The sequence below is a fragment of the Branchiostoma floridae genome, chromosome 16, assembly GCF_000003815.2.
Source record: "Branchiostoma floridae strain S238N-H82 chromosome 16, Bfl_VNyyK, whole genome shotgun sequence".
Taxonomy (NCBI): Eukaryota; Metazoa; Chordata; class Leptocardii; order Amphioxiformes; family Branchiostomatidae; genus Branchiostoma; species Branchiostoma floridae.
The window spans coordinates 7,976,501-7,994,975 of NC_049994.1; the positions used below are offsets into that span (position 1 = coordinate 7,976,501).

Here is an 18,475-nt window from a genome sequence, read left to right on the forward strand (position 1 = left end):
ACCTATAAATGATTATAAGATTCTACTGTAACATTTTTAAAATCACATAGAATAAAGTCAAATTCACTTATCATAGTATATGAATACTTTGGTTATCTTGACATTGTATATAATGTAGTTAAGTAAAGTTCTTTATTCATTATGAAAACAGAAAGCTCAGAGGAAAACTGGTATTTCATTTTATTCACTCTCTGAAACTATTTCTATCAAGATACAGTTTAAATGTAGATATTCCAATTTTAGACTATCCATGCTAACAATAACACACAGTTCAGCACCAAGGACAATCCATATTCAATATTTTTGAAAGAACCGAGAAATTAAGATTGTGTGGCTTAGATCATGACATTCCTCTTAAGGTTGATTGTCACAGTTTAGAAAAACATAATGCTCGTGGAATGTGTGAAATAGAGCTGTTGTGATGTCAAAATCGCTATCCAGTTTGGGCCATCTAAACTGCCAGACTGTTATTAAAAAAATAGAAATGATTTGAACTTAAACCTTATACTGATGCTATACATACGGTGACCTTACACCAGCAACAAGACTACAAGTGTAACAGATCTTGCATCTACTGTGATTTTCAGCCCAACATGATCCGACTGTGGGGGTGCAGAAATGACATACACCATTATTGTTATTGACAGTTCCAAAATTGCGGCCGTTTGACCAGAACACCCTGCACTAATGTCTTATGAATGGTGCAAGGAATCCAATAAATATATCAACCTCAATTCTAGAAGCAGATTAGGATGAATCGATTTCGAGAAAAGAGTAACAGATAGCCAACATAAGCTTTGAATTCTACAAGAAAACTTTTGGTACCTTAGGGCTGCATCAAATCAATTTTTTGGTTCTCATATTTCATGCTAGATTCAAATGCCGACATAAGAACAGAGTCTGAGGGGAAAGTCTGTACTTAGGAGCACAAAGATTCAGGAAGTGAACAGAATAAGATGCCAGTTTCACTCTCAGCCTCGTACATATGCCATATAAGATCTGTTTTCATCATATCGTCTTTATACATGTCCCTGTGGCACAAGTGATAAAGCAACCATACTGCTTGTCCATGTGAATCCATGGATCAGTGGGCCAGAGTTTGATTCCGGCAATACATTGGTTGGCCCCAGCTCGGACATTATGTAAGGGATTGCACTCATGGTAATTTCATCACAGATTGTGACATTAAGTTGACAACCATATGTATGAGGGAGCTTCAGGCATAAGCCTTAAGTGTCAAGCCTGCCCGCATGTAAAAGAACCCAACACACTTATTGAGAAAAGTGGGAGTGACCCAGTGTGCTTGGCTAAAACATGAAGCCATAGCGGATTCGTATTATACTACTAGCTAATGATAAAGCGTCATTCTTGTACTCAGTCTGAGGTTTAACAGCTTACCTATTGATAAAAGTTTGACGCCAGTTCACCTTTATCCGTTGGGTAACCTATATCCGTTGCTTTTAAAAACAGGGTATTTGGGGATGTCACATCGATGGACGTTGCTTTCAAATTGCAATATTTTTCAGAAAATTGCAGTCTAAAACTACCACCCATTGGCTTGATATGCCTAAATACCCTGTTTTGAAAAACAACGGATATAGGTTATCCCACGGATAAAGGTGAACTAGTGTTACATGAAATATCCGAGACCTAAGGAATTATATTGGCGTGACCTTAAGCATAAAACACTGAATTGATTTTAATCAGAAAAGATACAATATGTTCTCTTCTCCCATGAGTACAATGTGTTGAGATGAATGGGAAATATGATTATTACTGTTTTGTTGTCTATTCCCAAGAGAGAGCATCCAATTGTTTCCTCACAATCAGCTGAAATATTGATATCAGTTACAGACTGGTGCTAATTGGTGCTTTAGAATGATTTGACAAATTAATTTATTCACAGGTAATGAGTTGCTGGGTCCCATAGTGGTAATTGGGAAGTTTTGTTAGTAAATTCTACATATTTTTAGGGGCATGGAAAAGATTCATATCTTAAACTCAGTTTTTCTGGAAAAACATTAAAAGAGAGATGGTTACAGAAAGAGACAAAACAATAAATGTAAATGACTGTAGGACACATAAATGACGAAAGTCATATCATTTCACAGATTAATATTAACGCTAGTTCACCCTTATCCGTGGGGTAACCTATATCCGTTGTTTTCAAGAGCAGGGTACTTAGGGGTATTATTCCGATAAAATGTGAGTTCAAACTGCTAGATTTTGAAAATATTACAATTTGAAACCATCGTCCGTCGACTTGATATCCCTAAAAGCGTTGTTTTGAAAACAACGGAGAAAGGTTACCCCACGGATAAAGGTGAACTAGTAGCATTACATATCTAAGTCACATTGTTTTTATTTGTTCATTCTTGGTTTTAAATGAAAATACTACTAGATAAATGTCAAGATACTAATTGAAGGAGGCTTTTACTGATTTAACAGAGTTAGATGCCAGTTTTTCTCCCAGCCTCTATAACTTGTTAAAAGTAGTATGGAATTGTTTGAGAACCAAGGAACAATATTCATGAGGCCTTATATGCACCAACCTATCAGAAACAGATGAGGTCAAACCACTAACACAATAACTGATGACATCACAGACAAAATGAGCTTTATAGGATGTAACCTGTGCACCACTACACAGAAAGTGCTGACATCACAGTATATTGATGAACTCATCTAAACCTAACCCCAAAATTGTCAGGCCAAGTGTAGTACATGCAAGATTGTGCATAAGTAGTGCAAATATAGCCACCCCCCACAGTCTATGGGTTAACGACAAAGACTCTCCAACAACCGAGCAAATTGTGGTGACATCTCCATAGATAAGTGCACCCGTGTATGATACATTAGCGAAATATGCCATACTGCAGCACAAAAACTGATGACATGGGTATCTTTTTAATCTAACGCAATCAATTTCCTGTCATAGTGGTATCACATTACCAAGTCCTGCAGTATCATTACCCTGACAATACTGATATTCACTGATAAGACTGTCAAGCGATGATACGATCTACAAATGTATTGAGCATGAATTTCCTATCAATCATTGAACAGCGATGTCAATGTTTTACTATAGGCAGAACTGTTAGTACTATAGGCAGAATTGTTAGTGTTAGGGGTGGGTACCGGTACGATGCAGAAAACCCTTTTTTTTTCTTGTTGGATCAGTCCAAAAAAAACAGACCTGAAAAAATAAGTAGACCGGATGTTGGACTGATTTGAAAATGAACAGATTATATCAGCAGATGTTTACAAGTTTGGGGGCTTACAGGTGACTGGTCCCAGAAAATAACAGAAGGAGAGTTGATAGTCATTTTTAAAAAGTTTCTACAATCAAACTAGGTCTAAACCAGAGGCAGTTAGTGTTTTTTACATGAAGATAGGATGTCAAAATGCCAATGGATGTTGGATACTCCACCAATCAAAATACTTTGTAGCAAAGTGGACCATTGTTTTGACTATAAAGGTTCAGGTCCGGACCTGGACCTGATTCTCTTGACCTGGACTGTACCTGGACCTGAATTTTCTGTACTGGTTGACCCATTCCTAGTTAGTGTTAGAATGCCTGCCGAATGTAAATATTCTCTGTACAAAACCAAGTGTTTTATTCAACCAACATTTTGGTGACCACCTGTCACTTTCCTCAGGGCAATACTGACTGGTTCACATTTTATACTGCAGTAGAGTATGCCATGTGATAAGATTCTTGAAGACAATTTAGTAAAACCTTCAAGCTGATAATAAGATGAATATGGTATAAAATAATCAAGTACAAGGGTATCAAGATCATGACTGCTGATCTGGATTTTTTCTCAGAAAGGTATTAAAATATAAATCTACCAAACATGTCTACAAAGTAAAATCTGTCCCAGACGGGGACACACTTAATAGTATAATTCCGTTATGTGTATTTGCAATGCTAGTTCACCACTATCCACGGGGTAACGTATATCCGTTGTTTTCAAAAATGATATTTTAGGGAGTTAGTTGAAGGACAGAGGTTGCAAATTTTTTTTTTCTCACATTTTATTCACAAGTTATAAATTACAAAACATTGAAAGATAATCACTTAAAACTAAACACAATCATTGTAGAATATTTACACGAGCATTCCCTTACCATATTTTACACACTAGTGTCTTACTATCTACTCCATCATCTAGACATATACAGTACTATATACTATAACACATTTACATATTGTTGCAGGGGCCATTCCCACTGGCTTTTTTTGGCTAGGGTTTGCTCCCTAAGACTTTTTTTTACAGGGGTGTTTTATCCCCCCTGGATTTTTTGTGCTAGGGTTTCTTCCCTAGGACTTCTGTGCAGGGGTGTCATCCCTGGGTTTCTGTGCAGGGTTTTCCTTCCCTGGTTTCAATTTTACACATTATCACAAATTTACAGAAATATTACTCAAACATTCCCATTTGCAACAAAAAAGACAAATATAAAAATACAGGACAAGAAATCACAAGTATAAACACATCATATATACATAAAGATACCACAATCTAAGCACTAACAAACTCACAAAAACATCAGAACTTGCAATGACAAGGTTGCAAATTGCACTGATTACAAAATAATGTAGTTTCAAACTATCATCCATCGACTTGATATCCCTAAATACCCAACAACGGATATACTAGTAGGTTACCCCGCAGATAAAGGTCAACTAGCGTCACATGTAGCTAGTGAGGGGGAAAAAGTGACCATACAAATCTAATGTTCCATCCACACGTAACGACATTACAATGTAAGAACTTACACTGCAAGTCTGCAACACATATGTAGTTGTCGACTTTTGTAAGATAAACAGTCATAAAGCTTTTATGTGTCAATTCTAAATACAAAATTATGAGTTTGTCCAAATTGTCCAGTCATTTGCAACTCTCCACAGCAAATTTCCCTCCAGATCCTATTCTGTCAACTACAAATTCAAAGTACCCCCTCCCTTATTGAATGACTTGATAATTCTTAACCTATAGTATAAGTCTAGTCATAGTATATGTATGTTCCATAATTGTATTGCTGGAGATTATTTAATGAGTACTGTTCCCTAGGCCAAGTAAGGGACATAGGATTTGATTTTGGGTTGATATATAGTCCTCCCTGAAAGGTAAATGACCTAAACTGTTAAACAAATAATCCTTGTAGAGCGAATGAGTTTTAGAAACGTTAAATAGACATCAGACATTTTTTTAATAAAGGCCAGAATTGGATGACATGAATTGAAAATATCTACTCTCTAAAATTGTGTGTACAGACGTTGAAACTTCACTTTTTCCTCCATGTTTACATTGCTTTTCCAGTTCATTATACATGTATAATATTTTTTTTTTAATCCAAGAACCATTTCATTAAATTGGTGTAGCCTAACTATATGTAAAACTCATTTCTGAAAGTGTCATCAAGTGAAAGAATGACCGATATGTACCAATTGTGTTATTATAGGAATATCATCAATCTTCATAATCAAGGCTGTCACGATCAATTTGCAGCCCCACTGTGTTAAGACCTTGCTAAGATGCCAAGAAGGGTATGCTCCAGATAAAACTAGAAAGGAAATAGTTTAGACGTCTTGTATGCTAATAGATGTATATATTGATTCCTTGCTGCTTGCAGTGCATCTTGAGAACACTTAAAGATCTTCTTAAAAGAGCACTCATCAGCAGAGGAAGGTGCCTCTAAATACTGCAAGCTCATTTATCTATGCAGAATGTAATTTTGAAGTAGGAGGCTTTAAAGTCTATGGCTGAAACAATTCTTTAGTACGGTAAGATAAAGGTTTTGTGGGAAGATTATAATGAGGTTATCCTCGAAATCTACGAGAAATTATAAAAGACGATCGCAAACTTTTCAAGATTTACAGTAAATTATAAAATCTGCAGTTACTGTATGTTATTATTCAGTGTGATATTCTGGCATGCTTTAGGAGTAAATTTGCCTTCATTACCATTCAAGTCAGGCATTGAGGAATGTGCTATTTACTAACATGGTTTGAAGAAGGGATGACTCTTAACCTTATTTTTGGGACAAAAGTATTAACAAGACTATCTGCAGAAATCATTATGCAGTGTTACATTCTTAACTGACTTCTTCTACTTGGTCTGTATTACTGTTTACTAAGATGGAAATTTTTGGGTATCAAACATTATTTTTAAGGCTTTCCTTTTCATACAAATATCTATGACTATTATACAAATATCTTAGATAATACAAGACATCTTAGACTGTATTTATTCATAGGTTATATTCCATGCATTAATGTTATGTATGTGTTAATGTGTGGGTCACAACACTAGCATTTACTGACCTATGTGTATTGTATTGTCTAAATAAAGTCAAGTAAAAAATAGTCAAACTACAGCCATACAGTGAAATAGATGGCAACCTTCATGATATTGACCTCCTTTAAATTGATGGACATAGCCAACATTTCTCTGTGCCATCTAACAAGCCAACAACAAAATTCAAAACTACCGACATCAGAATTAGAAACAGAATGACGTTAAAATTTAGCATTTATGTGACGCTTTTGAATTTGTCCCTTCTGTATTGTTCCCAACCCCATCATTTTATCAAATGGCCTGATCAAAAATTATGCCACGGTTTCGACTTCATTACATAAAACGTTGCCTGTGTCGGTATGTACCAGTAGCAATCAATTACAGTACTACCATTCTCCATACTGAAAAAATGGCAGTTGAAATTTGAAGAAAATTATTCACAACCGTGCAATTTTTTTCCTAATCTGACCCGCTTCCTTGATAAAAATTTGCTTTCAAGGAAGGTTTTTTCATTATTTCTTGTGATAATTTGAGCATATGCTGGCATGGAGTATGCCCTTGGGAAATGTTGCCGGTTGACATAACTAAAAGGTTTCCACATCAAGTGAGTGAGGCCATATTTTACCGTATGATGCCATGCCAGACGTTTCAATTAATTATACGTTTGTTGTGGGCATGAGTGAACCACGCTATTGTGTAGTCGCCTCCCACGACCTAACCGCCATTACACAGTTCGGCATTTTCCCTCAAGAGACACTCGCGAGAATATCGCTATCTTACATCTCAAACCAACCCACTATTATAACAAGGTATTCATTCTCTACATATCATCAAATTCATCACTTGACATTCCTAAGGTTGTATTTTTATTATGTAGGGCATGCCAACTCATAATTTAGAATTTCAGAGAACACGTCATGGGCAGTTACACATTTGATTATCATTTTTGATACATGTGTTATTCTAGCCGAACGCTGCTAAGCTAAGTGACCGGGATTTATGATATTATTCGAAATGGCTGTGATATTTGGTACGTCCTTCCAAATACTAACACGACAGATATGGTGTGGTAAGAAGGTCGCGCTCACCTGTTCGTAACAGCTTGACGGAAACATCTTCACCTTGAATAAAAAAGTCATCTATATCCACCTGCGAGGGTTCCTCGTAGAAATTCTTCTGAGAATTCATTCTGTTCCCGCGCTAGATTACGGTCTACGTTAGCAAAAAGGAATCCTGTACGCCCGCCACTACACGCCCACCCCTTTCTCTGACAGGGCATTGTTGGCAAGATGAACCCTGCATTTTGTTACATCCTCTCTGATTGGTCTGGCTTGCTAACAGATTAACTGGATTGCTGACTGTCTCAATTGGCCCCATAATGAATTACTCCGAAAAAAAGCCATGCTTGCAACGCATCCAAGCCATTCGTTTTTGGTCCAATCATCATCTGCATTCCGAAAATCACATGGCACGTTATCAAAATGCGAGAGAGGGTTTGCCTTCTTGGCGTAGGTGGAAATTCCCTAACTAGCGATGACTTATTCATTCCTGAATGCCTTCACAAAGTGACGAATCAATAGCTTCAGTGTAGCAAGACTTTAAACTATGTAACACTATATACGACGGCTATATATTATCATTACTGTTATCTTCATTAACATGTAAGTTGCTAAAATTGTCACATCTGGTATTCTTGTAGCATTTTCACTACTAGCAAAAATAATATATCGTCATGTTTTTAGCATGGTTGGAGGATATATAAAATGGTTATTTTGACAATGAATGAATGAACTTCATTACTTGACATGAAACGATATTACAAGGCTAATCTAACCTATATTTAGAACTGATATGTATCGGCAATAACAGCATATGTGTTACATTATGGGATAAAGGAGAAATTCTTTGTACACAACCAGTGGGTACTTACATTATGGTGATTCAGAATAATATGATATAGAAAAATGGCCATCTGGAAAATATGACAGGTAGACCTGAACATTGGTTTCAATGATTTCTACCCGACCATTTTCAACCATCTATCTCGATATGCTGTGTCAATTTGGGGGCAACAAAAGCCAAGGAAAGGTCTGCAGTGAATAGCAATGATAGTGTTGGAGAATTACATTCAGGCCAGGCTAGGGAAATCAAAATGTACCCACAGGCCGTAGGGACGTGTTGTATAATGTCTGCTGTAGTCTGACTTCTCTGAGCAACATGCCCTTGTGCCCGCAGCTGTGACGTAATGAACATGCAGAGGACAACGGGGAAAGGCCATTGTATTCAGGCTATGTCAATGGAACTATTTGGTTCTCAGTGTGTAACATTTTTTAGTAAAATTTTAGCAAGAAGATATCACAAATACAGAATACTGAGGTGAAAACATGCATTCAACTCTTAAATTTTAGCAACAGGACACTGTGAATATATAGAGCAGAGAGGAAAACTGACATTTACGTCCATGTTCACTCCATGATTAGGCATGAAAAGTACACACTTTACACTCCTGCCAAGTATTTCCCAGCTCAGCATTGATTGATGAGCCTAATCAATTGCAAGGTGTTGAGCTAGATCAAGTAGGCATAAGTTTGCATTACAAAATTTGCAATATATTTCTCTCATTGGCCATATTATCTAATTTCTCGGATCTCATTCTTTAAAATACTGTAACTAAAGCAAGAATGGAACAACATCAAAATGAAAACAGAATACAATATTTCAGATAAAAACCAATGAATTGAATGGGTATGCTCTTGTCTACATGGTAACAACCCCAATAGGTCATAAAAAGATCTTGAATATTGATACCTAAATTGGCATGTACCATTTAGAAATTGATTGCAAGTCCTTACCTGATCAATTTCTTACACATGGTTTTCAAATTTCTCAATGAAGCAAAGGTAAAGAATCAAGTAAACTATAGGCCACACTATGCTTTGTACTTAGTTTTCAGATACAACATTGAGACAGAAGACATGATGAAAAGAGATAGCTAGAAGAAAATTGCATCTGACAATGTTCAGTACCACCCCATAGAAACTAAAATGAATTTCAAAGTTGTTAATTATAAACTTAGTCAGTAAGACACTAACCTAGGCTCATGATAACTATGATCTATCACCAACTACATTACAACACTGTGTGTTTCCAACAGCTCAATGATAATGTAATGATAAACCACAATAAAAATTAATTCCTCATAAATAAAAACAGCCATACCTCAGTCAGTAACACTAAAAAAGACTCATGTCATCTTGTTAAATTCATGACAAAAATAAGTTGAGCTTAAAAAAATCATCCTAGATTTTAAGGCAGGGAACCATCACTTAGTAATTATTTCTATTTTGTTATGAGTAGGCATTTGAATCATGAGTATCGTAAATACATGTTGTAGTATCAAATTTCATATCGCTTATTAATCATTATCATTATGAAACCAGTTCATTATCTGAAAAACACTTGTCAGAAAAGACTGTATTGGGAATATAATGCAACGTACAATAAGGCCATGGCAATCTTATATATTGGTTTTTGGTTTAAGAAATAAATGCTAGTCTAAGATTGTTCATTTTATTTCAGCTTTATTTCAGGCACCTGGGCCATGTAAATGGACAACAATGAATATAAAAACATATAATACAAGAATACATAACATTATGCAGTACCATCTTGATTCTAATATCAGACTGGAATAACAGATGCTAGTCTTCCTCAAAATCCTCTGTTTTTGTAATGTTTTCTTGCTAAAATGTGACATCAAAGTCTCTGATAACCAACAAATTGAATCTGTACGGTCTTATTACACATTTTACACATGTCCAATTGGTTGCATCACATTGTAATTCTCCAGCAACCTGAAGCCTACCAATGGCACAATCTATCACAGCCTTGGAGAGGAGAATAACACATATTTATGGGGAGCAAACACCCTAAAGATGCGGCCTGAATAGATAGAATGTTGGGGGGCAATGGCCTTGGCAATTTATATGCAAATCTGGCTACAGCCACTTAGGTACTGCAGTGAGGCAAACGAGAGGTCGTTGACATTAGTTCAGGTGAAACGCTAACAAGGACAGAAAGTGACTGTGTAAAGCAGAGGAGAGGCAACATCAATCAAAATCTTTGGTTCTTGATAATTTTTGTATGCAAAATTCTAGCAAGAGGACATCATGGAAACAGAAGGCTGGGAGGAAAACTAGCATCTGATTCGGTTCACTCCCTGAAACTATGTGTACCAAGGTAGAGACTTTCCTCACAAAATTCACATTGATATATCAATCTTAGACTACATGTAGCATTTATTCTTTTTACATAACATAAACTCTCATAATTCCACTGGGTACCGTAATACCTCCACATATGTTGTTGAGGCCTTCTCAAGATTGTCTTGAACACCTAGATATCTGAAGTGTATATACCTCAGGATTACAGATGGTGCACTGGTACATCTCTTCAAATCACTTTGAGTTCATGTATTTTCTCTCATGTAGTAGTATTATGGCATCAAGTGGAATTATGACAGATGATGTTACATGCTAACAATGGCACAGAGTTCAGCACCTTGGACAATACCTTCTTTTTTTCTTTCTGCCAGCAGGCCTATTCCCAGCTTCATTTTTTCTTTCCTTCTCATATTTTTGGAGCCCATGTTGTTAATGTTCATTGTTGAATCAGTTATTCAAGCTTACCAAAATACATGTTTTATCAATTTCATGTCCTGAAGTTTAAATTTCATTGGACAGAAGAGGTGAAATTTCTGTCTGTACCAACAACAGTCAAAGTTCTGTCCCAGGACCTGGAGAAAGCTGTTCAGCCAATAAAAGAGTATTTTGTACACTTCTTTATAATGTTTATCCCTCTATGTTCTTGTTTTGTGTTTGCATCAATAGACCAAGGTGAGCAGGGTAGTTGAATTGGTCTGCTGGCATGATATAAAACTCACTGAAGCCATCACTTACTCTTATGGTAGTACTTACCATTGCAAGGCTGTGTGAGATCTTTATAATCTTGATATACAAATGTCAGAAAAATCAATGGCTTAAGTGTTACACTTTGTATGTGATTTGGCAACCTTAGTAATTCAGGAATGCCACCTAGAGACACCTGTCAGAACTGCAGTGGATAGTTTTAATCCAAATACACCCATCCATCCTATCTAAAAGTTTCTGCATGCCTTTTTTACATGTGCGGGTATAGTTAAGCCATTTTACTTTAATGTTAATCATTGCCAGCCTACTTTTATTCATCATTGATTATAAATCATAGTTCAAGCAAGGTTGTTTGCATTTCTACATTATTTGTTGACCTCAATTCATTCTAAAGCATTGCTGACTTTGTTACTTGTAAACAACAGATTGAAAAAGTCATAAGGGAGAGTATGTGTTCTCAGCCTACACAAGTAGCAAGTATATACTGTCTAGTAATTTTACTGGTCAAGAGATTTGGTGACCGTTGATAAAATTTTATGAACAAGATATTATCAGGTCTGACTCACTTCTTGAAACTGTGTACCAAGGTCTAGAATTTCTTCTCAGACTCTGTTTTCATCTGAATATTTGAACTTATCATCCTCAAAATCAAACAAAAATAAATTAGATAAGCTGCAATATTTAAAGACTATCAGGATTCAAATAATCATATGAGGCCACTGACTTCAATATACCAGGGTATTCTTGTAATCTGCTGTTTTGAGCAAATGCAGCATTGCCCCCTATCGGTTACAGCAAATGTTGCAAGCCTCATTCATCCAAAGCCCTCATTGACAAGCTACATCACACTATGCATTGCATATTGACTCCAATATGATAATTGGCAACAAAATCATTTTTCTTGTTGGACTGGTCTGGAAAAACTGAACCAGCATTACAAATGTATATAATTTACAGAGCTATACTAAATAAACTTACAAGTTATCAACTACATGTATATGACTCATTCTATGCTAGGCACATTGGCCTTACTATAGCTAACAAAATTGGCAGTAAAATCTATACACAAAACCCTTTATGACATTTACAAACTGCATGTAGCCACTCTCTGTCAGAGGTTCTTCTGCACTCATCTAAACAGATGACTGCACCTCTCAAAACTGTGCCCTTGTTAATTCCTTCATTAACAAGCTTTTACCATTTAAACATTTTTGCATGTGTCACATGTTAAGTGTGTACTAGTAAATTCACACAACACAATCCATAGAGTACATGTAGATCATAAAGTAGGCAAGTGGTAGCTGCAATCACACTGAAACAGTCTGTCTAACGTTGACCAACACAAATTGGTTGGAGTCAGCTTGTAAAGTGTTGAGCTGTAGTCACATTTCAGCTAAAACTTCTCTTAGTTGTAAATTTTGATCAAATGAGCCATGAAAAAAGTGTAACAGGACCAAAATTTGCTTTGAAATCCAATCCTAAATGGCAACATACGAGCATAAAACAAGCTCTTTGCTGACATTCAACCAAAGCATTCTTACCAATATCAATAATGCCGACTCACAATGGCTGTTTCCCCATGAGAATCTGCTAATAGCGCAATACTGAGCTAGCTTCAGTACAAGTCATTAGGATGCTGACAATAGAAGTCAGGAATGCCATAAGTCACCATTATAAAACTCATAAATGTTCGCAGAGTAAAATCAATATAAGGCATACAGGGCCGGGCCATCATATGCTCGGATAACCATGTGAGCTTTTTATATTGTGCCAATATATCATGGGTAGTTTCATATATATATGAATGTCATTCTTATTCTGAATTGCAATTTTGTGAAGAGAGAGCAAGATTTATGTTTCTATTTTGTGACTTAAACATATGTACATGTATATGTATATTTATATACCACAGATGTCTGTTTTCAAATAAATTTTTTTTCTGAAATTTCTAATTTTTTTGCTGAAATTGTCATATACATAATGTATAATCCTATACTATTGATAAAGTTGTCCTCTATCCATGTACAGTAAATTCATTCATTTTTGCGTGGACCTAATTTTGTGGTAGGATCAGAAAAAAGGTTTTGAATGTGGTGTTTCAAATTTGTCAAATCAATAATTCTTTAGTGTGTATTTGTGTTTAGGCATAAGAGAGGCACTGCAAAAAAATAAGACTCGCTTTAAGAGCTATTCAAACTCCATTTGACCACTTTTAGGAAGTGGAATAAATAGCATGCATGGAAGAAAAATTATTGCGCTAGAAGATAGTGGCAAACATTGGTTTTGAAGGCTTTAACATTGTATATGGGTGGAAAACAGTTGTGATTGAGAGAGTTCTATAGTTACTTTTGATAAGTGTGGTGGCTTCTTTTAAATGCTTAAGGTGTGGCTCGCTCAAACCTCCATTTAATGCTCTAGCCGAGGAACATCCCTAACTAAAGCCAGGTACTCATTTACATTTGAGTGAAGTAAGGAAAGTTGTGTAAAGTGCCAATTCCAAGGCAAAAGGTTGGTGGCAATTATTGATAGGACCTAGGACCTTTGGGAGCCTAGGACCATATTGTCCTCTTGCTAAAAATTGGCATTAAAATTTCCGGGAACAAATCAATCAAATTGATGTGGCCCAACTATTGAAAGGTTCCTATAAGGTTTTAAAGCTGTTAACATTCACTCTCTAAAACTGTGTGTACCAAATTATAAAAACTTCCCATCTAACCATTTCACATTGCTTTTCCAGTTCATTTTTTTTAAAATCCCAGAACCATCTAATCAAACTGGTGTGGCCCAACTATTGAAGGGTTCCTCTAAGGTTGAAATGCCATCTGGCATTAATGCAGCAGCATCACCTGTAATGGGCTCTTGGTTCAGAAAACACATTTTACTGGTGCGCAAATATTGATTTCCGAAGAACAGAATGGATAGCTTCCACACGCAGAAAAGTAACCAGGATGAAACAGTCTAGGTGTTAAGAAAAGAAGAGGGTTGATGTATTTATCTGACTCAGTTTCTCTGACAAGAAAACAGATGTAGAAACAAACCACATAGCTTTGTGCCTTTTATCGATAAGTGGAGAAGGTTCTTTGATGCGCCCAATGGGTGCGGTTTTTCAGAAACACAGAACTTCTGGCTTAACATTCCATCAAATGCTCGGCACCTTGGTACTTCTAGATGCATTCAAATCAGTTTGCAGAACATTTAAGTGTTGGTATCGATTTAACCTTAACCTTGTTACAGAAGATTCGTATATAACGCTAGTTCACCTTTATCTGCGGGGTGACCTATATCCGTACAGTGTATTTAGGCACATCAAGTCGACGGGTTGTAGTTTTAAACTGCAATGTACTGAAAATATTGAAATTGCAAACCATTATTTTGTCAACGTAATATCCCCAAATACCCTGTTTTTTAAAAGCAACGGATATAGGTTACCCAACGGAGAAAGGTGAACTAGCATTATATTTGTAGAGAATTCATTTCACATTGGAAGGGGGAAGGACTACTGTTTTTTGTGGCATATTAAGTTTGCAGATACATTGTAAGACAATTCTGTAGTATATATTACTGCAATACATTGGAAAATATTTTGTGCTGTAATGAATTCACATGGAGATAAAACCACAGTGAATATTTCGAGATATACAGCACTACGGATACAAGCATCAGACTTGTAATTCAGGACTGCTATACCAATATAGCCAGTGATCCGACTTTACAGCCTGAGGATGATTACAAGTTAGCACAATACCTCCCCTTCGGCAGAACGTCACACCCGAAATTAACACAACATGATCACCCTGTTAGGCCGTACATCACGCTATGAAAACCTGCAAATTCCATGGTTGGACTTTTAAACAGTAACTCATGAAGGTGTTTTGAAGTCTACAGTCTTTCCTCAACATTGGCTCTAGTTGTTTCGAGCACTTACATGTATATTTGGTGTTTCCCTGCACCCACCTATACCTGATAGTACAATAACTATTGTATGTAAACCTGCTAATGCATTACTGGTAAGGAAAGATCCCCTTTCCACAAGACACAGCATTCAAGAGAAAAATAGATAGATGTTATGCCGTCTTACTTATTTAAGTATATTTTAAAATGCCATACTAGCTCTGAAATATTTTAAGCCAACAGTAACAATGTCAGTTGAGCCTCAGTATATGGTTTTGAATGTATTACCAATTGTTAGGTCAAAACAATTCAGAATATCCAGGAGATGATGTTGCAAATCTGTAGTAACTGTTACATTTTTAATAAACTTGTCAAAATTTCCATTTTTAGGAGTTTACGAAGAAAACAACATTCTTAGAAGTCTTACATCTCCCTCACAAAGATCAGTCACACAGTAGACATGTACTGGGACACTTTTCTACTGTGACTCCAATGTATGACTGAAGGATACACATGTGAAACCCAATGCAAAACATAGCTAATACCATGACCAATTGCTCCACCCACATGCAGAAACACAAGGACCAGCCAGCCTGATGTCTGCTATGGAAAAAAAGGGAAGAAACACATAGGAGATATATCTTCTTTTACTGGGTGTGTTTCTCCAGGGTTTCCCGAGTTTCGACTATCGAACTGAGCTTTGGAATACTGTTTAAATTGGTCACGTTGTGGATGATGCTAACATGGCTTACATCACGTCCACCTCATCAGTCAATGTCCGCATGCAGAATGCCTAACTGACCAGGATCGATGCCTGGACACTCGGTCGTGACACGTGTGTCGGACTCCTTGATTTCGATAGAATCAGCCTGAGAGAACATGAGCTCACTCCAGTAGCGTAACAATAACTGGTTGTGACAAAAAGCAGTTACTCATACAAGCAACTGGATATGATTTTGGAAACAGTGAGACTATGTTTCGTCAGTGACACTGAAGTGATCTGGAAGAAACTGGTCTTTCATATCCTAACTATGAAATTCAATGCAAAAGAGTTGAAGACAATGTAAAGGTGGTTGGCTCAAAGCCCAGAGTCCTGTGTTTGAGTCCCCTGAATTACTCCAACATTTTGCCCTTGGGAGAGGAATTTTGTCACTTGACCCTAGCATGAGCGCCTTAGGTATCTGTTAGGGATGTCCCTTGGATAGGACATTAAATGGAAGTCCTGTGTTTGAGGGTAGCCACACTTCGAGCAAGTAAAAGACCCATCGCATTTATCGAAAAGGTTCGAATTCAGGGGTTCATCCAAGTGCATATGGATCAAACAAATCTGTCTGAATATACAACATGTAAGCTTTTGCTGTTCACAAAGTTACATACAAATATTCTGCTATTAAACTTGCAAGTTCACAGACACAAGAACCTACCCTTTCTAATTCATAGGTAGGCAATTTTTTTGCAGCCATATTTTCCTTCCATAGGCTACTGGCAGTCACCAGGAAGTAATCAGCAGACATATGTTATGATATTCAAAACCTTATTTGCATAATCAATGAACTGTAACAGCCAGAAATGAAATATGAGGAACACTACACATTTGTAGGTATTTCACAAGGGCATGATATATTCAAACTCTTGTTGATGGGTACCAGTACCGACAAAACCGTATTTTTGTCATTGGACCGGTCCAGAAAAACCAGACCTGAAACAATTTGGTGGACCGGATGTTGGACCGATCGAACATGAACAGATTATATGATGAGGCATTCACACGTTTTTGGGCCTACCAGTCGAGGAAAATAACAAGAGTGAAGTAGAGTACAGTCTATTATAATTTCTGCCAACTTTTCCAGTCAATCGTACAGAGGCAGCTAGCTTTGCAGAATTTGAAAACGCCAGAGGGAGTCGAATACTACAAAGAACAAATTTCTTTGTCGCAAAATGGACCATTATTTTGATTATCATCCATTCACAAGTTTTCACATACTGAATCACGTCCAGGTTCAGGTCCAGACCAGGACCTGAATTTTCTGTACCGGTACCCACCCCTAGTTATAGATATGGTGGAATCTATATTTTTCTGTCATGTTGACTGGCAGGACCCACTGTGCTTTCATTATAAGGCTTATTGACTTGGCAATAATTTATGCTATCTTTATATCAATTAATAATTGATGCCAAATTGCTTTACAACCATGCATTAGAATCTATCATTGAGGTCAACTGTCAAATATGATAATCCAAACAAATGGAAGGAATTGTTTCAAGGCTATTTCATTTTAGAAAAAAATGTTTGATGAAATAAATACAGATTCCTATAATCTATATTATGTACATAAAATGACTAAAACATCTCCCAGCTAAAAAGCCATAAATGGCATACAAACTTGCCATAAAAGTGCTACCTTAAGACAGAAATGCTTTAAATGTCTCCAAGAAGTGTAATGCTAGTTCACCTTTAACCGCAGGGTAACCTATATCCGTTCTTTTTGAAAACAAGGTATTTTGGGATATCAAGTTAGTAGAAGGACACTGCAATAGTTTGAAAATATCACAATTTGAAACCACCGCCTGACGATTTGATATGATCCCTACAGATAGTAAGATACCCTGTTTATTAACACAACAGATATAGGTTACCCAGCGGATAAAGGTGAACTAATGTGAACACTAGTTCACTTTCATATGCAGGGTACCCTAACATTATATTCATTGCCCGTAGAAATGGGTTTCTTCTGTGAAGTTGGTGTAGTAGCATAGGATTTTGGTTTCTGGTTGAAACATTTTGAAACTATTACAATTTCAAACAGCCATATGTGGACTTGACATCCCTCAATACTTTGCTTTTAAAGACAATGGATATACATTGTATTACCCTGCGGATAAATGTGAACTAGCGTTACCATTACGTGTTAAGTCAGTGACAGGACTCTCGCTGTCTGTCATGACTCCGATCAATACTGGAGTGAAGTTAGCTCGATGTTCGGTACCCAGGAGGGACATCTACATTGTGCTATTGACAACTATGCAACAGCTCAGCGACCAACAATTAATAATGGATCATTCCCTTTCTATCGATTGTGATGCTTGGATGCTTCTCTGTTTGGGGACAACACTATTGAATTTTAGCCTGACTAAATCACATTTTATCAGCAGTTTCACTAGTAGATGCTTCATGGCCATAATCTCTAAGGTCCAGTTATGATGCAAAAATGAAAACGGTTTTATTTGTTTTGGTGCACCAGCCAAATTGATTTGGCGCACTCCAAAACAGATGCTAGCCAAATATTTCCAAACCAACTCTTTGGGTGATCATTTTGTTATCTACCAGATTCAAGAAGTTTCATCATGAACGCA

General features: G+C 36.6%; 1 protein-coding gene across 12 annotated transcripts in view; it reads right to left on the reverse strand.

Moving 5' to 3' along the window:
* LOC118403213 (intersectin-1-like) overlaps nucleotides 1-18,475 on the reverse strand; it is a 90,166-nt gene that overhangs the window by 49,041 nt on the left and 22,650 nt on the right. For 3 of the 12 annotated variants that reach the window (XM_035801810.1, XM_035801809.1, XM_035801804.1), the window contains exon 1: nucleotides 7,391-7,588. The exons of 1 other annotated variant lie outside the window; for it this stretch is intronic. In XM_035801810.1, coding sequence (XP_035657703.1) covers nucleotides 7,391-7,490 — 100 coding nt within the window. In that variant the 5' untranslated portion in view covers nucleotides 7,491-7,588. Of the gene's footprint in view, nucleotides 1-7,390; nucleotides 7,591-18,475 lie in introns of those variants that run through there. 8 more of the 12 variants (XM_035801807.1, XM_035801802.1, XM_035801803.1 and 5 more) reach the window with 5 other exon arrangements.